At 34.9% G+C, this 25,053-nt stretch overlaps 1 protein-coding gene across 3 annotated transcripts in view; it reads left to right on the top strand.

Annotated features, from left to right (window-relative positions):
- The first annotated feature begins 2,330 nt into the window (after positions 1 to 2,330).
- Positions 2,331 to 25,053, top strand: part of LOC124177536 (regulation of nuclear pre-mRNA domain-containing protein 1B) — a 33,960-nt gene continuing 11,237 nt past the window's right edge. For 2 of the 3 annotated variants that reach the window (XM_046559995.1, XM_046560014.1), the window contains exons 1-4: positions 2,331 to 2,593; positions 4,692 to 5,014; positions 9,452 to 9,586; positions 11,443 to 11,718. In XM_046559995.1, coding sequence (XP_046415951.1) covers positions 2,443 to 2,593; positions 4,692 to 5,014; positions 9,452 to 9,586; positions 11,443 to 11,718 — 885 coding nt within the window. In that variant the 5' untranslated portion in view covers positions 2,331 to 2,442. The remainder of the gene's footprint in view (positions 2,594 to 4,691; positions 5,015 to 9,451; positions 9,587 to 11,442; positions 11,719 to 25,053) is intronic. The other variant, XM_046560003.1, reaches the window with a different exon arrangement.

Below are 25,053 nucleotides of genomic sequence, written 5' to 3'. Positions count from 1 at the left end.
TATGATAGTAATATATAATAACGTATAATAATATTATAGCTCTTTGTAGTGCGAAGATCTCGTAAGTTGGTTTTTAAGCTTTGGTTAGTGAATATCATAGTTATTTCCATCTAGGGATATTCCAAATAGTTAGACAGTTGTTTTGATTCCTTATAGTTACCAAATTCTCGTACTTTGAGTTTGGTTAGGTGATAAAAGTAACATGCAGTAATAATAGTCGATAAAACATACGGACGTTCCGGTCGGATGTTACATTGGTTCGGAATCAAGTAACTTTTGTTTGTTCCGTGATCCGTCGTGATGGGTGTGACGTCGGAACGGTACCTAGTGGAAATCTCCAGATGTTAGACACCGGAAACATTCACACACAGCTACAGCTAGACTCACATCAGTAGTTTGGGTCACCAATTACCGATTAAGTATTGAAATACACCGGACAACGGGCATTCTGTCGCTCTAATCGAACGAACCGAAGAAGGAAAAATTGTTGGATAAAAGATTCAATTTGACTTACCTTTTTGAGAATATTCTGGGTGTGATGACTTGCAGCATAGATTGGTGAGAGGGGTTTTTTAGCGGAATAACTGACTCTAATATTTGGATATTTTGACTAACTTGGTTTATTTTATAAGTTTGATATTTAAAAGTCACAAAAACGGAGTTACACAGTGTAAGATCTTAAACTTAGTATGACACAATGGAGTTGAAGCTCGCTGAACTTTTGGGCAGAGTAACGTTGTATGAAAGTTTTAATGCAAAAGGCTAAAGGATTTTACCGCGAGACTGCACCGGAACTGCGTGAGCTTTTCGTTGAGGCGCCAGCCCCCTTTCTGGCCCCCCTCAGCCACTTAACTTCTTCCTGTCTACCTCTTAATGTTTTTGCTATCTTGCTCGTCACAAAGCCCATATTTCATATTGGTTTCCAGTCGTTTGTTAGTCTTATAGCTGTATCTATATAATTACATATGTATTATAGTCGACTACTGTCGTTATTAACCTGGAGTACAATAGCGATTGTTTATAAAACATAGTTTGTTATTTGCTTAACATTATTAAAATCGCGCTGCTGCGAATATCCTTAGCTGTTTGTGTTATAACTATCTTAACAGATTTAGAGTATTTAGTAATTTGATAATTCATGGCTTTAGAGCAGGTTTACATGTGTGCTTTTTGTATATAATTCCCTTCTGTAATTGTTAATTCTTATATTGATATAAATCGGCTTGGAAGCTTCTAGAACGTTTTCGTTTCGTCGGTAAGTTTCCTAATGTATTCTCTAGGTGAAGCTCTGTATGGCTCCACATTGGAGATCTGCATTGCCTTCAAAACGTTGCGCGTGTTGCCTACAATACGGCGTTGCGGAAGAAGGTATAGTTCATGCTGGGTAATTAGCATTCACGGTTTGATGGTTTCGCAGCCTCTGGTTTTATGGGTTGCAGCAGTGCTATTTTTACATTATATTGGTTATACTCCGGGCTATATAGTAAAGCGTATGTTGCTTATAGTATAGCTCTCACCTCCGAATGCACAAACGGCATTCTTGAGTGCTATATAATAATTGGGTATAATTATGTTAGTTAATTATAGTGTTAATATGATAGTGATATATAATAATGCATAATAATATTATAGTTCTCTGTAGTGCGAAGATCTCGTAACATGGTTTTCAAGCCTTGGCTAGTGAATTTCATAGTTATTTCCATCTAGGGATATTCCAAATAGTTAGACAGTTGTTTTAATTTCTTATGGTTACAAGATTCTCGTACTTCGAGTTTGGTTAGTTGATAAAAGTAACATGCAGTAATAATAGTCGATAAAACATACGGACGTTCCGGTCGGATGTTACATGGGTGCAAAAGTAACTAGATTTCGTACACAACGAATACACAACGAGCCTTAAGGGTAATATTTCATGAGCAGCAAAAAGCAGCAGTGGTTTAGTAACTTACTAGTTTTCACTAGCATTAGTCTGGTAATTTTTCGCAGCACCAGCGCTGCTCATGAAATAGGTCATAGCTTCTTGTGATCTTGTGGCTTGTCGCTCGAAAAACTGAACTGCGAGTAGCAGAAATTTGCGCCGGAAGTGATAGGGGAAAACTGCTAGTGCTGCTGCTTTTTACTGCTTATGAAATAGCACCCTAAGGCTGGATTCACATACGCGCTGTGGTACGGGTGCGGTTGAGAGGTAACAAATCAGAATGTTTCGAATATACTGTTCACTGGATTTTATGCATTTTTATTGGTTCCCGCACAACCGCGACGTTGCAGCTATGCGAACCCACCCCAATTTCGACTATGCACGCCGGATACTGAACAGTCAGCCAGCAGCGCCACTTGCCAGCGTTAAAATGTGATGGCAAACTGCTGGTGTGATTATGTTAATGCAAATCTTGATGGTTTTGTGTGCCGATAATTTTTAAAAATTCGTAGAATAATATAAAAATGGCAGGTTTCACTGAAAGTGCGTTGGTGAAAAAATTACTGGATTTAAACCCGTCCCAGCAGAGCATTCAGACCTTGTCGTTATGGTTAATTCATCACAGAAAACATCATCCAACGATCGTCAAAGTTTGGTACAAAGAGATGTGCAAGGGTAACTATTATTTTCTCTGTCACGTACAGCCAAACCATTCATCCATCCTTTTGTTCAACATATCTGAAAACAAGGAACCGCTACCAATGCTGATGAAAATTTACGTTGCAGACAATTAACGCAACATCCTAGGAATGTCTATAACTTTTCAGCAATTTTGAGGTTATCTCCAAGTGATGTAGATATATTCATTCTAACGAAATGAGATAAAAGTATATATAAATTTAATCATGGTGGTTGTATTGAACGATCCTGATAAGCTGTGCTTTAAAAGGAGATGAAACTGGTTTTGGGTTTGTGGATAAAAATTCTGCTACTGTATAGTTTCTGATACCACATGAATTGTGAGGCTATTACCAAGATAGTTTCTACAGAGTTTATGTTTGCAGAAAAAAATCCCACATTACCTGATTGTAAAGAATTAGTTTCTACAGAAAGTAAAGCCTAATTTGTTACAGCTTTAGAGGTGATAGAGTCATCTTCCTCATGTTTATCAAGGGATTGTGTATCGTGATTTTAGATATGCTTATTTCGACCTTTAAAGTGTTGCAAATCATTGAAATGAAGTTTCTGGATGAATAATTCTTGAATGTAGAAAAAGATCTTGTAGAAAAAAAAACTCTTGGGAGCGAACACTGCAGAGACAGTCCTTTCCAAATGGATCTGGCAAAAATTCACTTGTTAGCAATGTAGCCAAATGCTATCATCTGCATTCTCATGAATAATATTTTTTTTTTTTTTCAGTTGTATTAGTTTATCACACATATGGAATAGTCATAGACAATATATCCTAAATGTATCTATGCTTGATATCTGTATACATCGAGCAGTGGAAAATGAATGTGCATTAAATATTGCTCATGAATTATTCATATCTTCAATATTGATTTTGAAATTATTTGACAAAAATATTTCATTGCACACAAGATCTATGCTATGTCTATTTGTGCTACAGAGTGAGTCTACACGGGTTACTCTAAATTTTTATTTGCAAATTTTTTATCTGGTAAGAGTGGTCAAGTCTGAATCACGAACATATCAATCCAAAATTTTTGTCCCCCAACAACGGAGCTACGTTTCATATATATTTTATAACTGTGAAGAAAGTAGACACCGATGCATAGTTTCGATTTCATGTTTCTTACGATATTTTCAAATAGCATCAACATACAATAATTCACGCAAACCCGAGCAATGGTATAACTGAGGCTGATCTTATTGTAACCTTATTGTCATTCAAAAATTAACGACGGAGAACCATTCGGAGTGCTTGAAGTAACTTGTGTTATTTGATGGTGCGAATAGCTATAGCTTGAAATATATAGATAAAATACACCAGCTGACCAAACTGCAATAATTTCGAATCAGCTTAGCTGATGTCTCAGATGCATTAGTTAGGCTCGCAGTAGTCCAGGGGTCTCTTGCCTTTATTTCTGTACTGTAGTTGTTTATTACTTGTTAACAATACAGAAAGAATGTTTGAAATACTATAATAGTTATTAGTTAAAAGTTGATAAAATAAGTTGAAGTTAAGTTATTCTCAACTAGTATTCTCAAGATTTTGCATTTCTCCGATTCCTGTTGAAAAATAATTTTTCTTCATCGCTTAATTTCATATTATTATTAAGATCATTTCTTATGCTGTCCATAGAGTCCGTGTGTAGTAGTTTGAAAATTGAAACAATTTTCTTGAAAAACATGCTGCGAATTCTTGAACACTTCGAAGGAAACCAGCATTACTCATATCAAATAGATACCCTGTCTGTTTTTCATGTGTTTGTGCTTATTCAAGTCCTGAATTTGGATTTAATAGTTGACTTCATTATTTATACCAGTTTTATTCTTTGAGCTAATTTCTTGAATGAAAATTCTAAAACAAGGTTCAATTTCCATGTAATCTGCAAGTGTATCTGTGCAAAAATTTCATTCTACTTGCTGCTACTGCAACTTTTTGTGATTATGGTCATTCAATTGTGCCTGGGTTAATGACTGGTCTATTTATCTTACCTACATTTTTAAATTACAATTGTATGTAACTAAAAATTATGCACAATCTTTGTACGAATCGGAAAGAATTAAGTAATAACCTTGTTTGCAGCCAAAAACAACCGTAAGCTGACATTCATGTATCTCGCGAATGATGTGATACAAAATAGTAAAAAGAAAGGGCCAGAATTTGGCAAAGAATTCGGAAATATTCTGCCGAAGGCTTTCGAGCACATGAAAAGATTTGACGACAAGACAAGGGAGAGATTAGGTAGGCTACTGCAAATATGGGAGGAAAGAGGTGTCTACGACAAAGTGCAAATAACGGAGTTCAAAGCAGCTTTTGACTTAGCCGTTGAACCTGTTAAAGAACCATCAACGCCACCACCTAAAAAAAAAATTAAAATTGAGGTTGAGAAGGTGTGTAAAATAAAGGTACAAACAATTTTAATTCACCTTTAATATTAGTCTTGTGCAAGCATGTCCATGATCTTACATGAGAACATTACATCATACTAGCTGAAATTAATTCAATTTCCACCATTTTCGAATATTTATGTTAACGTAACCATGCATTTTTGTGAAGAACTGTTATTTCGCAATTTTAGAATTACCTTTAGAAACTCAGCAAACTGTAATAAAGCTAAAAAAAAATACTCATATTTTGCAAACTGAACTTTTTCAGATTGATTCTATAATTGCAAAGTACTCCCATTTTTTTCTAATATTTCATTACATTAACGTAACTAACTTCAATGTTGTATTTAAATACAAGTATATAAACAGAAAATTAGTACTCGATTGATATGCATTCTAGTTACCGATACATATTAGGATGATAAATGTACAGTGACATATTGATTATGTGAACTGTTGAAGAGACATGAGAATTCGAATTACAGAAATTATACCTTTATTACACATAATTGTTGTAAATGTATTGACAAATTCATAATATATCACTTCTACCGAAGACAACATTATGTGTGATGATCATATAAAGTATGTTATGGATGATAAGTAACGTATTACATGTGTAAGTTTACCAGTTTTCAATGAACCATCCGGGGTTAAAATCGCGTCTTATTATCAAAACTATTTTTACATTTTTATTGAGCATCTCCGAATTTTTTTCTAAACTTCTCAAATTTTCAGCGTGGGATGTCGATAGGATCGCGCGAAAGCGACATTTCGGTGAATTGTAAGTTGGACAAAAAATTTTTCTCCTACTATTACAGTAGTTATACTACGTTTTAATGCGTACTGGTAGAATAAATTTTATGAAAAAAGGTATTCGGGTATGAATAACAATAGTATTTAGACAATCATAATAATAGTAATTCGAGAATGGGTAAAATGATTAATAGTATCTAAAGAATACAAACATACATTGCCCGGAGTAAGCAATTGCATAATGAGGCAGTTAAATCATCTACATCATATACCGACTGAGCAAGAGGTCTTACAAGTTACGCAAAGAAACTTGCAATTTCAAAATAATATCACGTTGAAGAAATTGAGCTAACAGCGTACATAATTACCAAACTGGAATGTCAATGTTAAGATTTATCCTACACGTAATTGTTCCACACAAAACTATAACGTTCTACCAATATTATGCTGTACAAAATGAGCCTGTACAATATTATTCTGTACAAAAATGATCGTGCATTACATTATTATACATAAAGGCGATTATAGACAATTAATATAGAATCAAACCGGTAAAATTACCTCGAAACCCTGTGCAAAAACCAAATTTAGTGTTATCGGATATTATTGCTTAGAAATAATTTCGTGTAAAATATTTATGCTTACGATAATTTTGTCCTGCTTGAATTTTGTACAGGGAAATTTGGTGTTGGAACATTTTGTGAAGTGTCGGAGTTCAGTCAGTCTCTCATACTTGAATGTTGATGCTTCTTATTTTACCATATTCATGAAACATGTGTACCCTACCGTTTGTCCGTGAAAGAGTTAGTAGCTGCCATTAAAATTTTCTCTCTCTCCCCATCCAGAAAACTCTTACTTAATTCATACATAGCACCATAGTACCATAGTATAGAAATTTTTCAGAAATATGGTAATCAGAAGTACCCATTCTCTTGACTTTCCAGCATTCAATCTTGCTCTAAGTATCTTATTCAAGAGGTTGAAGCACTCAACATTACAATAATGATGAATTTTCAGAAAAATGGTTGATTTGCTAAATGTAAATTCAGTAAATTGTAATCAAGCAAAACATACTGATAATCTGTAAACTCAGTTCCATCAATGTTTGCTCATAAAGTTTCAAAATTCCCAGTTTGTTCTATGCCTTCTCACGCTAACGTTACCTTCTTCAACTTCGTTATTATTTGAAAATTATTCCTGCAGTACGCAATTGAAAATATTGAAAATGTTTTTCTACATACAAAAGTGCGAGTCCAAATTAAAACTCATCGGAATGTAGCTTTCTCATGGTTCCGTAACTCACTGATCATAATAGCGACATCACAGCGTACGCGATTGTGGTTCTGGAGGAAATCAGTTCATATCCAGAGCGAATCGATGTTTTTTCGGACGTGTAGCTCACAATGAGTGAGATGAATGGAAACAGTAGTTCTGCTCCAAGCATACATTCATGAACTGAAGTTTGGACTTTTTTAATCTACAGGATCGCGCAGTGTCTGTGGATTTCTTGTTTCTTTGACTCTGCATCTCTACAGTTAACATTCACGAGAAAATATGAATGGATATGATTTGATTTAATCAGATCTAATTAGATTCAAATTTTGTCTATCCAATCTGATCTTAAATAATCTGTAGATCTGAGTAGGTCTATCTAGATATTTCTATATTTATACAGATCTAATTAGATCTATAAATCACATATGTTTGGAGAAAAAAAAATCTAATCAGGTCTATCATAAATTATGTATATTCAGATCAGATTAGACGGAGAAACTATTTGGATCTAATTCGATCTAATTAGATCTAAGTACATTATATCATGTTTATTGATTTTTTTCCCAGGAGTTGTTATAAAATTACAGCACAGCTGTGCACGGACATTCAGTCACGCAAATGAGTACTTTGCTGCATGCACAACTTTTTCGTAGCTATGCTATGTTGGAAATTTTGGGTTGTTGAAAAACATTTCTAAACATTTTCATGACATGTTGTAATAATTCTAAAAGTTGTGAAAAAAATATATTTCGCGAAGAATCACTGGAAAAGTTACTACTCTGAAAAATGTCAGTTTCTTCCTTGACGTAAGGAAACAAGTTTGATATTGGTAATGCTAATGTAAAAAAACAATTTTTTAGCGCAATAAACTGCTCATACAAGTTGTGTAATGTTGCGTAAAAAAATTACTTCACCTGGTGCAGCACTTGGAAGTCGAAGTTCACTCTTAACCACATATTTGTATTATGTCCTTTTAAATATGCATAATTTGCAGTAAAACTGATGTAGACGAAATCTGCCAAAAGTATCTTAAACCTAATGCTTCAAGCTTCATAATTCTTTTTCAAATAGTTTATTACGTGCATTTTCAGTGTTTTTACCACTTCAAAATTGCACATTTCTGCAAGTAAAAATAGGTAGTCCATTAATTTTTATGGTCAGTGTAACTATTTGGTTTCTTGAAGTCTGTCAGAAGTGCAATAAATTATAATGTATGATTTAATTAAAATAAAGCATACTTTACAAATGCAAGTACCTAAGTAAAAACTAATTTTTAATTTGCAAAAGAACAATTTTCTTCTCTACCAATTCGTTACGTTATCGTTACAAACATCATCCCTCACAAAGAGATACATTTACATTTTATAGCAAGAACTATGCATTACAAAATTTAACTTTACCCCTGGGATCCTACACTTCTGTATGAAATAAATAATCTACACAGGGGTTACATGCACCTCAGAACTTCAAATCAACGGACTTCAAATCAATAACGGACTGTTTGTCATAGAATGGTTTTGTTTTTTTCATTCAAAAGCTGAAAGACTGAAGAATGGAATAGTATGCAGTAGAGTGTCAATTATACGAACATTAGTTATCCGAAACGTTAATTATCCGAATGGTGATTTGGTTTATCGCAAAAATTATTTAGTTCTTGTTTTTTTGAATAACAGGCCGAGCTTCCGTTGTAAAATAGAGGAAACTTGTGGATTTTTTTCCAAAGAAGTAAACCGAATATGTATACATACACGTGCCACTTATAAAATATTAATATTAGTATAGACACTTGTTTTTAAATACATATATTTTATACACTATATATTCTATTATGTAAGCGTTAGAAATGTTAACCAAAAGTACTATGCATCGAATAAGAAGATAATTCATCTGTTTGAAATACGTATGTATGCCTGCATTGACCGAATTAGCGGTTTTTTTCACACTGTTCTGTTATCCGAATGTTCGATTATATGAATGGTTTCCAGTCCTAATTAGTTCAGATAATTGGCGCTCTACTGTATGTGAGAAAAACCTAATTCGAAATTTCACCATGAAAAATTCGACTGAACGAAGTAAGTAAAATGATTTTAGCACGCCATAAGAATTATGTGGAGTTAGTAGTACCCATGTGTAGGGTCCTAAGGTTAATGTATAGGACTAAATAGACCAGATTCTTGTAGATGAAAAACAATGTAGGTCTGAAATTCAGCTGATTTCTATATCACATTAAAAACCAATGCATACTTCGATCCCCAGATGGTTTACTGAAAATTGGCCCACGTACAGTACTCGAATTATATATTGACATTGAATGATATTGATATGATGTACTATTGCTAGACCGATTGTTCAAATATCCGATATACGTATGATTGATGTCTTATTGTATTCGATATAATAATCAATGTGATTCTCTATTTGAAGAAAGAAAAAAAAGAGAGAAAAAAATCTGAGACTGAAATCGAGGTGGATGGTACCAAAGAGCTGCACGTTACGCTCAGCCCACGCACACCTGCTGGGGATCCACCGGAAACTGAAGAACTGATCAAAGCTTTGATGGTAAGTGCATATTCGTACATGTTTTTTACTATTATTTTGCCATTTTTATGAACAGAGATTAGGTGATTATCCTGGTTCTGCTCTTCGAGGTTCGACTCTAGTTATCACTAACTAACGAAATAAAAATAAATCGATACCTTTAGGCGCCAGATGCTTGTGCATCAAATCAAAAATCCAATACATAGAAGATTAGATCTAGAGTTTTGTAACAGAAACGCTCTACTGGCTCAGAACATACTTTTCATGACAAATAGTAGAAGGGTTGGGTTGATGAGGAATATACACTGAACATTGGTATTTCCCTTGGTGCATTTGTTGAACACGTGTATTATTATTCTGACAAACTAAGATCTGTTCATAAGTTTAGAATTAATGTAAGAACTAATTAGACGGGAAATATCAAGGACCACAAGAATTGCCAACTGCAATTTGACACTAAGATCGAGAACACATTGTGAGTAAAATACGAAATATGAAATATGAAACAAATAAGAGGAACACACCCTGGAGCTGACATGCAGATAAACGTGGACAACGCTACACAAATAAAATAATCATTGCAAATATACTTCGTGGAATCTTGAATGAACTTAGAGACTTGCAAAACATGGGAAATCCTTACATTGCGATGTAAATTTTCATTACACAGAAGCTATGTTGAATAGTAAAGAACGAATGTGAATTTAGAGTATGAATATGAAGTAAAGATTACGTTCGAGCATTTAGATATTAGATTTGGTATGTTACGGTACTGGAGTGGTAACTCAGCTCTCTCGCTAGAGCGAGAGCAGTATAGTCTTTAATATCGAAGCGTTACGGCGATCGAGGTTAGAAGAAGATTGAATATGGTGTGGTGCTCCTTAACATATGGACAGTGACTTCGCATGGTGAATAGATGAGCTGGATTTCAAACTTCTAGCTGATTGGTACACGTGATTTTCAATGTTTTTAAATCTATTCATTCTTTGTCGCATTCTGGATTCTGCCATCTCAGTACTACTGCTGGACTGTTAACTTTAATGGCACGTAGACTTCCATACATTTAGAGTCCGACTCTCCATGCATCGCTTGCAGGAAGTGCAGCCTAGTCATGGATACACTCAAAGTTTTCCTACTCTTGCTACTTAAAGAATCTTCCGTAAGATTGATGACCGACTACCCAAATCACACCAAGTTCCCTATATGTGTCGTCACAGACTTGTAGTCTAGTCTGCGGTACAAGATTGCAATTTTTCATGTCTCTAAAGGTGGCATCACCACTTGAGCACAATCGATTAAAATATATATGCAGATTTAGTGCTTTTTTGTTAGTAATTTATTGCGGAAATCACAATTTTTTGCTGCTACATCCCTTTTGGTAGAATTAAAAGCGATGCTAGGTTAAAAAACAAATTGATATTGCCACAAGTATGATAATAAAGCTCACGAACCTCTAAGTTAACAATGTCACTATTCTAACTTGACCAATCTTACCGATTTCTCGGTTTTCAGTAGAGTTTTTCCACCGAAGATGTCTTTTAGTGATTTGTACCACCCTCGTGGTACCATTCCACTCCATTTCTGTAACCTTGTGACTGGTTACAAAATGCAATGTTACAGTGTATATTATGGGGTTCTCAAAATCCTTTTCACCTGTTGAATTTGACTGGAATTTTGTATGGTTTTAATATGCAATTAAACAGAATTTCTCAGATACTTGTTTCATTTTTGTTTAAGTTATTTCATATTTGACAGACATTTCAAATCTGCCAACAAAAGAAATGTTCATATTTGCAGTAGGAACTAAACCGTCATAGTAGTTAGATTACTGCGAATCATTGTGTTTTGCATATCTGAAAGGCTTGGTACATTTTCAGGACTTGGAGAACACAGCATCGTCAGATGCAGGTGTGAGAGAACGTATTGCATCACTACCACCCGAAGTCTCCGAAGTTTCGCTCCTTGCAAACCTAGCAGATAGAGCAGCTGCCGATCAACTTAGTGTAGCAGTAAATGAAGCTGCTGCACTGTTAGCAGACTACAATGGAAGATTACAAGCAGAAATGGAAGACAGAAGAAAACTGTTAACCATGTTGAGGGATTACACCTTAGCCCAGAAGCAGTTACTTCAACAAGCTCAAACAACATTAGAGGTGAAATTTTAAAAAAATGCTCATCATCCGATGTCCATTTACTTTTTAATAATAAGGCAACAGCTGAGCAAAAATAGAATTTCTTAGATTTTGCGTGAATTTTGTTCAACTTTTCACGACTTTTGTGAAAGTGCCGGTATGGTTATAGACTGAAGTTTGAGTTTACCTGTTACTTTCAAAGTTATATAATTTTTTTCGTTTTCGATGTTACTTTCGTTGGTACATATTTTCCGCATTAGGTTTGATTACAGAAGATTTTTTCTATTCTAAATACACGTAACACCGTAGAGTAAAAAATAAGGTATACTTTCTAAAATTCGACACATTTAAGCTATTTGGCTAAGTTTACTAATTTTATTTCAGAATTATGAGCTGTCTATTACTAGCAAACCATATTTACAACGCGTTATTAGCACGGCTATATTTCAATTTCTTTCTTTTACTCTTGGCTAAAATGGTGTAAAGATACATTTACATACCTCTAGAAAAATCATCTAACTCTGAAAGTACTGAAGTAAATGAACGCAAGCTTGAATATATCCGTATACTCGTGTCTGTATAGTTAACGAATCCTCTCCCAACTAAACTGGCAATAGTCGGTGGGTGTTCTACTGGCATAGTTACGGTTTTCCACTGGTGCTGCTTATTGGACATGGGCGCTGGTAGCCGGCATAGTCCACGATAATAGGTGTATCTGCAGCTCATATTTTGACTACACATGCATTCTATATCCTGGGTTCTACTATTCATTAGCGTAAACGTACGGAATATTGATATTTATATATTTATTTATTTATAATTTTACGGACACAAGTCCTTTAACAGATATTAACAAAAACAGCATAGATCGACCAGCCCATAAATGTATAATCAATGTGTTGAAGTGACAGAACCCAGTATGTGAATTTCTCGGTCCCGATAAGACTATTGTAGGCCACGAATTTCTGCGAAAGATTTTACGCAAGTGGTGAAAAGTTGAGAAATTCAGATAAAAATGAATAAAACATTCAAATTCACAAAGGTCTTCTTGTAAAAGCTGGCAAAGAAAGATTACGTGGTATAAATCAATGGCCAGAGTGAAACTCAGTCCATAAGGAAGGGCATGAAGAGAGTACTCTATATGAAGCAGAATAGGAACCGCGTATATTTTCTTTCATCTCTTCCGATTTTTAGCCCTTGTACATATTATGATATTAGCCATAGGTTAATAAGCACGCGCACATGTGCACACACACACGCACACACCTCATTTTTAATTCTAAATTTCTACCTCGTGTTGGAAATTTTCTTCATCTACTACTCTCTAAATGCAAAAGTGCAATTGCTGTAACACAGGAAGAAACCTATTGTTCTCTGGCCTACGCCACAATTGAAGCACGATACTTGAATAATACAACATTGTACCAGATATAATTGCCCTGGGGGTGCGGTTTTTTGGTGTCATGGATCAAAATGTGCAAACAGTGAAATACCTGAAGGGAGACATAGAATTGAAGTATATTTGGATGAGTCTATGGAAAATGGAATTTTTTTCTCGATTTTAGGTTATTTCAAGCATGAAGTATTTTTTCTTCTATCCAGAACGAAACAAACTGATAGTGGTAGTGTGTCCATTCAAAAGAAATCGTGGAACATTTAACTCTTTGAAATGGAAAGCACATTTCTTTGGCCTGATCCTCAGTTCTCTGCTATGTCACCAACACAAAGTCCAGATATCCTAATGTGTTTACAAGAATAAAATAATATTTCTACTTATTTTTATTCGCGATATCCATGTTGCATCGATTATAGTCAATGTTTGCGATATTTTTTGCGTTTTATGTTGCTATTTTTGATGTAAAAATCGACAGTAAGTTTTGTTACCACTTTCAATATCTCAGTCTTCTATCTTTAAAGAAATGAAAAGAAACCAGATATCGCTTACTTGGGAAATCAAGTGCTGACATCGCATAATAGTTTTTGAAATGATGTTAGCGAAAATGTAATCTGCAGGCATTGGCACTGACTGTTCAATAGCAGTTGTGACTTCAACAAGGAATGACGTTGTGATACCAGTCAACATTTCAGTCCCATGGTAAGTATTATTTCTCCAATTTTCATACTTTTTTATGTTTATTCGATGCAAAGTAATTACCACTACGATACAAATTCATATTTACAATCATACAATTTAAGGGTAATATGGTTGTAAGTTATTCTCTATTTTCGCAACAATTCTCAGTCCCCTGTCATAAATTGTTGCAGGGTCCTGAGAATATTATCAGGGAACTGCCAATGCTGTTCAACAAATCCACTTCTCAACGTGCTGACACATATGCCATACAAATCCTATTTCTCAGCACTTTTTACAAACGAACGACAAAAATTACGATTATATATTGTATATACTCATACTCTATACAGATATTCAGAGATAAAACAACATAGAAATGGCTGCGTTGTACTATACAAGATTGGCTCTGATCAAGAAAATAAATGGGTTCCCTAGAGACACTTCACCTCTTACTTCCTGTGACGATATGGAAGAGAATCATGTGCCAATGGTACAAGTGGAGAGTAACCGACAACCAAACTCAGCTGCAGCTAGAAAAAGATCGGAACAGCAGCGGTAGAAACGTTGCAAACAAATTAAGAAAAAGGATGCAACCACTGTAAAATTAAAAATATTGGTATGAAAAAGTTCCCCGATTGAAAAAGATGAAGAAGCTGATATCGAGAAGCAAACTAAAAAATGGCTGAAAATCCCGAGACTGAAAAGAAGTCAGAGAGGAGGCATTATTTGGAAATGTGTACTCAAGTGAAAGAAGAAGAAATTAAAGAAAATTATTCTAATGCAGAGGCCTATCAAGAGAAAAAGGTTATCGACAAGACACTTTTAGGAGAGAAAGTAAAGAAACATAAGTTGTGCAAAAGTTGGTCCTCATGGAAGCAAGCAAAAGCTAAAGATGTGCGTAAAGAATCTATACTTTTCATCAAAAAAGCTGCGGTAACATTACTCAATAATGACAACAATAGTAGATCAGGTGCAGGAAAGAAAGAATGTGTGATAAAAATAAGATGCAAAAACATAAACGGTACTTGCAAGACACAATAAAGAATCATTATAAAGAATTATTGCATTCTACAAATATTATTATCAGTTATTCTGTATTTTGCCCTCTACGACCATTTTGGGTTGTTTCGCCAAGAGTCGCGGATGATACATGCTTATACCTAACTCGTATCAACATACAATATTGACTGCTATGTGCATTGCTAAAATACTGCGCTTGGCTACTTAGCAAACTCTACCACAAAAGCTGTGCTGTGACGGATGTAACAAAAAGTATTTGGAAAGAAACTGCAAAACTTGGTGTGAAAAGAGTTTATCCCAAAAAGAATTTGACAACATGACGAAAATTTCTTATAAACTTTCGGTTTCGTTAAAAGAAAGCATAGTTGATCAAAAAACAGAAAGAATTTGATATGTGCCGAAGCACAAACACCAAAGTTTTGAAATATTATCTTGAGATCTAATTTTGAAACTGGAAAATGCTCAAGTCGAGTTCTTTAAATACAAACTGAACATTGTCCATCAATATCAGATAGTTGAAAAACTGAAAGAAAATATTACAGAAAAAGGCGCGGTAATACACATGGACTTTTCAGAAAATTACGCTATGTGATATAATCGGAAAATTCAGGTTTTTTACTTCAGAGGGTCGCGGGCACAAAATGACTGTGTGCACTGTCCTGATTTATCTACAAGAATCTGTAGCATCTTACTGTACGATTTCTTCCAACCTATCTTATAACCCACCTGCAACTTGGACTCATCTGAAACCGATTTTGAGATCTTTACCTTCATCGATAAAAAATATCCATCTCGTATGTTGTACAGTATTGTCACTAAACTATGTTTTATGCACTGGGGTGTAAGATGTCAGAGTTTTATCCCAATATAATAATCTTTTCATGGAATTATCATGATTCTGAATATGGAAAAAGAGCACTAGATGAGACAAGAGATCTCTGCAAAAGAACAGCAGATCAAGTAGTTGCTCATAGTGGTGATCTGACTAACTTGAAAGGTCTTGTTGACTCGATCCAAGAAAAATGTCCGGGGACAACAGTGTTCACTGTAAGTGATCACGAAGTAGAGATAATAAATGAGATGATGGTGGTAAAGCAAACAAATTTCGCATTTTTTGTGCGTACACTCCTGGTACATCAAGTAATGGGAAGGATTTATTTCCTATGACAGTTGCTTCCATCAATCGGGTTGCTGCAAGCATTTAAAATTGGGCTCCACAATATATCGATCAACCGTATCAACACTAAATGTCAGTCGTGTATTTTGTAACTCAGAATCGAAAGGAGGATCTCAAGAGGAATTGTAGGCAAGTTCTTCGTCAAATATTCCTATTGAGGCTGAACCGATATTACTCTACACTAGTGGTGAATACGTTTATGTCAAGTTGGCCTGAAAAAAAAGGGAATACCGATACTTAACTATACTGTTATTTTTGAAGAAGATAGTGAAATTGAAGCAATTTTTCTCAGAGTGTATTAAGGAGCGCGCATTATTCAAAGCCGATGAGAAAGATGTAGGTGTCGTAACTTTTGATCAAGTCCATGAAAAATTTGCATGCCTTCACTACAAGTTGAAGGGATAGGGCTTTTTTACAAATTTCTACATCCAATTTCTGTTTTGGAAAAATAATTACTAGTACTCCTCAGAAAAATTATTATGAAAAATAAACTAAAGTACAAAAAACTTGTGCTATAAAGAATGATAATACTAAGTTATATGTTAGTTATATATAAGATCAATTACTATGAACAAACTATTATAGTATAAAAAAACTTTAACAACGACTTGAGTAATAAACATTTCATTTATTTTATGAGATATAAGAAAAGTTATTATCATTAACAAAAGACTATAATTGATAAAATCAGTTGAAAAAACTACGCAATTCTTACGGGACGGATGATTATGAGGTTGATTATTACCATGACGAGTGGCTATCGATGACTACATCTACACCCAACCGTGATGTTATTACAGCCTATTTTGGGTTGGTAACCCGTCGAATACACGCACGTACGAAGGATAAAATGAAATGAGAGTAACTTGTATTGACAAGTTGAATGTTGGAGTATATAATTGAGTCATGGTAGAAGATGCGGAGAATGCAGTGAGAAGATATGGAGGAGGAAAAAGGGTATAGATGTGAAGTTAAATCTTGGCCAAATGAAAGATGACTTGAAAGTATGATATGCGGGGGGAAGGAGGCTAGTTGCAGTTTAAGAATAAAGAGAGCATTTTGCTGAAGCAGTATGGCAACTGAAGATGCAAGGTATAAGGTAGCTGTAAGAATGTTGGAACAGAATCTAAAGCCTGGAGGACGCAACAGAATAAAGACTTCTTATTATATATAAATAATATATATAAATAATGTTCTTATTCTGTAATGAAGAATTTAAAAATTCCTTGATTTTCTGTTTTGGTATTCCAATAAAGTGTTTCAAATATATTGATTTTGTATTAAATTCTCAGTCCCTCAAAAACATTATTCCGGTAAATGTTAATAAAAGTGTAAGTACTTATTAGTTTACCTGGCCCTTCTTGTGGTAGTGATAACTGATCATCTGTCATGAAAAAAACCAATTGCTGTTGCTAAATTGAAAAAAACGCGGACACATTCTATAAAGAATAGTTCCACTTTCTGTAGAATCATACTTATACAATTATACATTCGAAAGAAATACAACCGAACAGCTGGGAAAGAACTAATGTTACAACAAATTTGTGTAATAATTACATCGAGATACATATCAAACCAAAAAAGGTGGAACGACGGTTGAAAATTGTCACACAAAACTCATGTTTAATATTCGGAGGGCACGGCCGTCATGTGCGTAGATATAGAGCATGGACCGTGTATTTTCTATAATAATATGCCTGTGGTAACGCCATAAGTGATAGAAGGAAACACACGCGGCCAACGTCTGTCTCTTACTAAGCATTTTCTTGGCCGTTGGCCAATGGAAAGGAACAGGTATTTGCAGCGTACGTTTCTGTCTTTCCACGGACTGAGTGATATTCGGCCCGGATACACAGTCTGTGCTCTATGGCTATGGTCATCTGTAAAGACACAAAGTTATGAATTGTCATTCTCATTGCAATGTTATCATTAACGACGTGAGGTTAAAATTCAATTTAAATAGAGTAACAAGAACATTATTTATCACATATCTGGTTCTTGAGTTGCCATAATAGTGCAAAGAAATTCCAAACCTTGGAGAACAAAAACGGAGTAAACTCTCAAAGCACGACGGGTAGGAATATGGCGGAAAGAGCGATCATGATCGATGTCAACCTTACCTTGAGTTGCCGCTCTTATCGCCATTAACCGATGGTATTACAAATAGAATGACAATTCCATAATCTTGTGTCGTTACAGATGACGAACGTGCCTTTCGAATATTGGACATGAGTTTTGCAGGACAATTTTCAACCGTAATTCTACTTTTATTGATTTGATATGTGATTTGATGTATCGCATAAAATTTTTAGAACATGAGTTCTTTTTCGGTTGTTTGGCTGTATTTCTTTTGAATGTATGAATAATGGTTTATTGTCAATATACTTCAGTCTTGAGGGACCCCTCCCCCAAAGGGTCAAAATGTTAAGTAATTTCACTGTATGTTTAATTTCACCTACGACATCGAAAAACTGATTCAAATTTTGGATATGGTCGATAAATCATATCAATATAACAGCGATACTTTTTCATAATTGGATAAAAATTCTCAAATAACTGCGATACGTTCTGCTTTTGTTTGTTTCGAAATAGAAATCGAGAATATATGTAGATTTGGACAATCATGACAGTACTCGTGGTTCGAAGAGGTAAATTTTCATGCCAGCAACAGTAGGAACATTCAATAACTATTTGAAATAAATACTCATGAGCCTACTGGTATTAATACCAGAGAAATTTTGAAAAATTGAACACTCAAAAATATGACAATGTCCACCCTTTCAGAAAAAAATTCAATGATACTTTTTTATGTGGTTTTTCCTATAGAATCCGAAAATCAAGAAATCTTATTGTTGTATCAGGACTTACAATTAGACCATTGCAACATTAATTTTTTAGAAGCACAATTTTTTTTCCTTATTTTTGTTCCCTATCTGATGAAGTCATGATTAAGCATTAGACATTTTTTAATACAGCTTGAAGGGATCTTTCATTTGGAAAAATGAATTTTCGAATGTCTTCAACGGTTCTCGAGAAAAATGCTTTTGAAAATTGAATACTCGTTTACATAACTACAAAACTGCAAATTTTTTATAGTCCAGGTTTTGTAGGATCACTGTAATAATATTCCTATAGTTTTTTCTAATGAAGTCTGTAATTTCTTTCTGCCTAGAACCCCTCTTTTTATTGTCCATTACGCGCTGAAGAAAATGACACCCTTGTAAGAAACCAATTTCATGTATTTCGTTCATACATACTAACGATGTAACGAATATTCGCATTCGCATATTTCTTGACATTCGGATTTGCATCCGCATTTGCAAAAGTCGTGCGAATATTTTGCGAATTCGACTGTCACAAATACTTTATATTTTTATTATGAAAATTATGAAAATGTTATTAAATAAGACAAAAAACGTTAGTTTGATGATGAACTTTTACTATAAAAGTTTAACTTCACGTTTGAGTCACACTCTAACCTCAAAATTAGTTTGTTTCGGTTATCAATTTCTCGTTAAATAATCATACAAACAATCGGTTAAGTCGGATCAACCGGCAATTTCCGAAATAATATGCAAACGGCGCTAATGTGGATGTGCGACTTATATGGTTTACCCGTCACTCAATTAACTGTCAACTTTCTAAAAATATCGATATACGCGAATATCGATAACAAATATTCGCATCTGCATTCGCATTCACGAATACTTGAAAATTTACATTCGTTACAGCACTAATTTATATCATACTGGCAATAAGTTCATGATCACTTTCGAATTTCGGATCTGGACAAAAAGTAAGATATCTCGGCCAAAAAAAGGTGTAAATGAATGTTCCAGGTCGCATTTAGAAGTAGAAAGAACCAGCTTCACTATCTGTTTTCAAAATTCCCCACGACTTGTGTAGCACCTACTGGGTGACGTTGAAAATATATATATATATTTTTTTTTGCGATTTTTATACTTTCATAAAGTCGCCTGTAATTTTTTGGGAAATAGCAATAGAAATTTTTCCTCACAAGAACTTTAAAAGGCGCGACATTGAGCTTTTAGTTCGGTTGTGAAAGATTTTAGGCTATTTTTCCTGCAAAGTTATTGAACTTTTTGTACAGTAGTTCAATTTTTCGAAAATGTGTCGTAATTCGAGAACGATGGACTTTAAAATTAAATGTCAGAAGCAAAAGGTTAAAATAAAATCATATTTCCCGCAAACATATCCAGCAGTAGGTATATCGACCCCCTTACCAACAACCATTGTCATATCAGCATCGTCATCGTCAGGAAAGCGCTAATTGAGGTGAATCCTGAACGGAGAGCCATACCTAGTCGGGGTGCGCTAAGAGGGCTTGGGTTTTTTTCTGATTAATTAAAGAGACGTTCAATGGAAAATTACTTCAACTGTCATTGTGCCGATAATACAGTACAAAAGTTTCACTTTTGGCGAAGAACTAGTTGCAACTTATTTACTTATATTTTTTTATTTTTATTTTTTTATTTTTAAATAACATTACTTCATGTACGACAGTAATACAAAGTAAATTTTACAAAATTTGTTTAAATTGAAGTTACATCAAAATCCTGCATTGTAAAATTATCCTAGCAGCATGTCACGTCATGCAATTCAGGTCTTTAACTAATTATATTGTTAACTGAATCAATGACAATAGATTTTTATTGCACAATTATATTCTAGCCATCGAAACTAGCGATATGATTATTTTTCATGGCATTCTTTATCTATTATTCCTAAATGTGAGGCATTCCTTAAAAATTATGAGCAAAAGACTGAAGTTACAACGGCATTGTGCTATAAGGCCTGTGTTAAAAACTCGATATTCATTAACTAATTTCTGTGCATTTTGATTGATAACTCAATTTTTCGCTCATGTGATAGTTTAAATAACGATCTATTGTTCTACATATTTTTATTCACATCTCTCATTGGACCGGAGACATCGGATTTATCTTAACACAATTAGATATCTTTGACTCATTGTTATGTAGTGCGCTGTTACAAACATATTGTATGTTTGATTCTGTTACTCGGGGTTCCACTGCCTTGACATCACAGACAGAGGGTGTTCTAAGGACGGGATAGTTCTATATTTTTCATACTATTCCATAGAAGACTGTCTGTTCTCAGACAGGGATGAATTTCAATAGTCAGGGCTGCTATACTCAAACGTATAGGGATAATATTCTTATCCTCGTAGATCGACTAAGCTCGTTGATACTATAGAGAGGGCGCAGTAGAAAACTGATATCGGTTTACGAAGTTCTCTGTGAATCGTTTAAGTGGCTGTTCAGAGCCCCGTATTCAATCAGTATGCAACTGAAGGGTTTTAAAGTAGCTAAGTACTTGGGTGTGGTCGTGGATGAACTGATTTGGCACCCACACTTGAAAATTCAGTGTAGGACATTCTGCGCTACCTTCTGACGCGACGGTCCGTGAGAGTTGTTTATGCAACACGAGGGTGTGAACTTTAAGTTGGCACAAGGCTCTAAGTCAAATACGTCAAGTGGACCATGTTTTTCGACATCAATTCTCTAAAATTGTATACATTTTTTCAAAAGCATCTACAAGCAAATCAATATGTTAAATCCTGTATTTCCCCATTCACGTCCATACTTTCGAAGATCAGTGTGATCGAATTTCACAGGGTTTCTACTGTTCTTTCAATACCCTTTAATTTCAAATTATCCTAACAAATAAAAATTATTTCGGAAGTCCTCAAAAAGTCTTGGGAGTATTTTCATCCTCCCAAAAAACACCTCTGGTGAAAAGATCTTTTTATTTTAATTAAATGTGGTCATTACCCACAAAAATTCCTTCTTTGATAAAAAATGTACGCATTTAATCACTTTATGTAAAAAAACTCGTGCCACAAGAACACTACACAAATAAATATTCTCATCTTTTATCGAAAAAGATTCAAATCACATACTATTGTCAAGGAAATGTCTGTTAATTTACAATAAAGCCATGATTGAAACGTAATGTCACTTTCACACAAGCGAGATATAAGTAGTATGTGTATACTGTCTGTGCTTTTAACACCCAACTATAAATGTGCTATCGGAACTTGCTGCTAGTGCGAGATTGCAAGCGAAAGATTGAAGATCCAGAAAAAAAATTAAATTAGTAAGCGGTACTTGGCGGACCTTTTTAGAAAGTCAGGGTTTAATGTGTAAAACATATGTGAAACTAGTAGAAACTTACTAGCAGCACCAGTCTTCTATGGTTTATCGATGAATCTCACAATCAGACAAATGGTAAGAGTCATTCCTACTGGATAGCAGATGTAAAGGCTACGATAATGCGCCTTAGCTGTCGGGTGACCATATCATCAAGGAAAAAGGATATTGGATCTTCAGCTCTTTGTAAAAGGAAGATAGCACGGTCTAGCAAAGCTGCTGTTGGATTGATACTTACAAGTCATCACCCGTGACGAGGGACTCAAGGGGACCCTTGATCGATTTGTCTCTAAACCAATAGGTCAAGGGGGGAATTTTTTGAGTGGGAAGAATCAATAGGAATTTAATCTAACTTGGAAATTATTTTATTGATATTTTGAATTACACTTGCAAATTTTTTCAAATCATTTGCGAAAATGTCGAAGTTATAGGCTGTTGTCCACCGAAGATCGTCGTCCGAGTTAGTTGTTTGCGGGAAATGTGGAGGTCGCAATTTTTATCTGAAAGCCAATAGCTGTTCTTTTATATTATTAGTATGTTTTCTAAGAATATAAATTTTTTCCCCCGCAACTTTCTAATGCAATGGTTATTATTGATATTTAGCAAGAAGAGAAAAGGAAAATCAAATTTAAAAAAATTATTTGGAAAAAAAAAAAATTTTACATCAATCCGTAGTGCATAAATTCCCGTTAGGCTGGTAAATACCTCTACAACATACCTGAATTGCATCAAAATCTATTTGTAACAAGTTTGAGTACTATCTTCGGGTGATACAATAATTTTCCGCATTTGTACCAGAGGGTTAGACAGAACAATACTTGAATATAAATTTTTCTGGATAAAGGAATGTGTCACACGAACAAGCGTCGGGACAAAGAAACGGTAGATGAAGTGGAATACAAATAAGTGTCGTACGGTAAAATATCCGCCATCCAGCGCGTTGATACCGGACTTTGCATAAGACTTGCACAATCTTTACTTTATTTAATTTATACGTTTATGATTGACCTATGATGTAACAAGCGTTACTCTTCTAACGATTTCTGGCTTTACCTGTGCAGTGCGTGTCCTTGTCTCGAAAATACAACACGATAATTCCCTGAGAGACATTTTCCATCAGGGATTATTGATAAAATTTCGGGTGATTGTTAAATAAATAAGCGTTGTTGAAGTTAAATAAATTTCAATAATATGGCGGGTACATCGCACGCAGATCAGAAACTTTTGGACCTACTAATCGCCGTTGGCAAACTGAGGGCTAAGGGGTTGTTGGGGATGCAAAATTCAACTCAATTTAACGCTGCAACCCCCCCCCCCCCCCCGGCGCGACCGAATGAATCCCCAAAAACCCCCGAGTAATGATTTTCGTTTGTTTTCATGGACGCTGCAATTTCCCCCCTAATCACTCCCCGGGCTCCTCCGCAGGGCCACCCCTGAACGCCCCCGGATAATTCTATCGCGAGAATTGAATTCAGCATCCCCAAAAACCCCCGAGTAACGATTTCCGAACGATTTTTCCGAGTTTCCAGTCGTTCTCATAATATTAAAAGTAATTATGCAATTGCAAAATGCACTTATTGCCCCAGAATGCATTTTTCAAAAAATGGCCCCACCAGACGATATAGACTTTTTTCCTGGGACCTTCCTGAACACAATGAAGAAAACCGCATCTCGATATCTGCTGTCTCCAAAAATTTCCGATTTATTTCCTATCTTCCCTGGACTAATTCCCGCGATGCGAGGATCTTCGTTGGTTCCCCCTTCGCAGCCTCGACATCCTTCCTTCTCAATCGTCGTTAGTTCGCCACTCCGCAATTTCCTCGAATTTGGTGCCGATTTCCTGCCTGATGCCGTTGTAGCTCAAAAATAAAAAAAAAACAAAAAACCTAAAAAATCTTACGCTATTCACTAAAGTGTCCCCTCTCGTAGTTTCGGATGCGTGAAGCTAGTTCTGGCGCTCTTTTACAAAGACTGCGACCCAATCTTGGAAACCCCCAAATTTTGGTTTCGCCCAGGGTTCAAGGAGCTCCTTGTAACGGGCATCAAGAATGCCACGTTACAATCCTTAAGGGTTTCCTGTTCACTATCACTCTAAAGCGTTTATGCTATCTGTCTTTGTCTGGCTACTCGGCTTTAACCGCTATAATGCTTAAGTTAGATTCATTGTTAGAAATGTTCAATTTATTGTTAGATCATATTATTAGATTTGAAAACTATCTTATGATATAGATGTTTCCCTAATCTGTACAGAATCAATGTCGGTATTGTCAATTATGAATAATATCACAGTCAGCTTTATTTGCATTGTGAGTAGCAAAATTTTGTGATATCCTATTCGACTCTCTCCTTTTCTATGTAGCTTTGTTCTAACTTTTAAAAAATTTCACGGGGTTTCCGTTTCGACTCAAAAAAAAAAAAGAAAAAAATGTGGAATAACCAGAAACAAGACTTCCACCTATCTGACTTTGCTTAAAGTGTATTTAGAAATACCGAAAGTCAAGTACCCAGCAGGGCGTGATGGCAGCTATACATGAGTCATTCCACGTCAAGCGAGACACCTTTCTGACCCATGTGCTGAAAAATTGATGTAATTTTTTTTACAGAAGCTCTAAGCAAAAAGAATGCATCAAACAATGTTTTTTTTATTTTAACTCGAATGGTTCAAAAGTTACAACAACAAAAATTGCAAAACTCGGAATCATGCTCTCCTTTAAACGTCGATATCTACAGTTCCCTTTGTCGTATGCAGCAAAAACTCATTTCAAAGCTCTTGAATCTTACTTTTATCTTATCTATTTCAAATTCATGGAATCAATAATTTTCCATTTGGTATAAACAATTATATTATTTAAACGTGATTTTCAAGATGATAACGTTTACGGAAAAAAAAA

The sequence above is a fragment of the Neodiprion fabricii genome, chromosome 1 (assembly GCF_021155785.1).
Source record: "Neodiprion fabricii isolate iyNeoFabr1 chromosome 1, iyNeoFabr1.1, whole genome shotgun sequence".
Taxonomy (NCBI): Eukaryota; Metazoa; Arthropoda; class Insecta; order Hymenoptera; family Diprionidae; genus Neodiprion; species Neodiprion fabricii.
The sequence above is the reverse complement of the archived record's forward strand: the minus strand, read 5'-3'. Positions and strand labels throughout refer to the sequence as shown.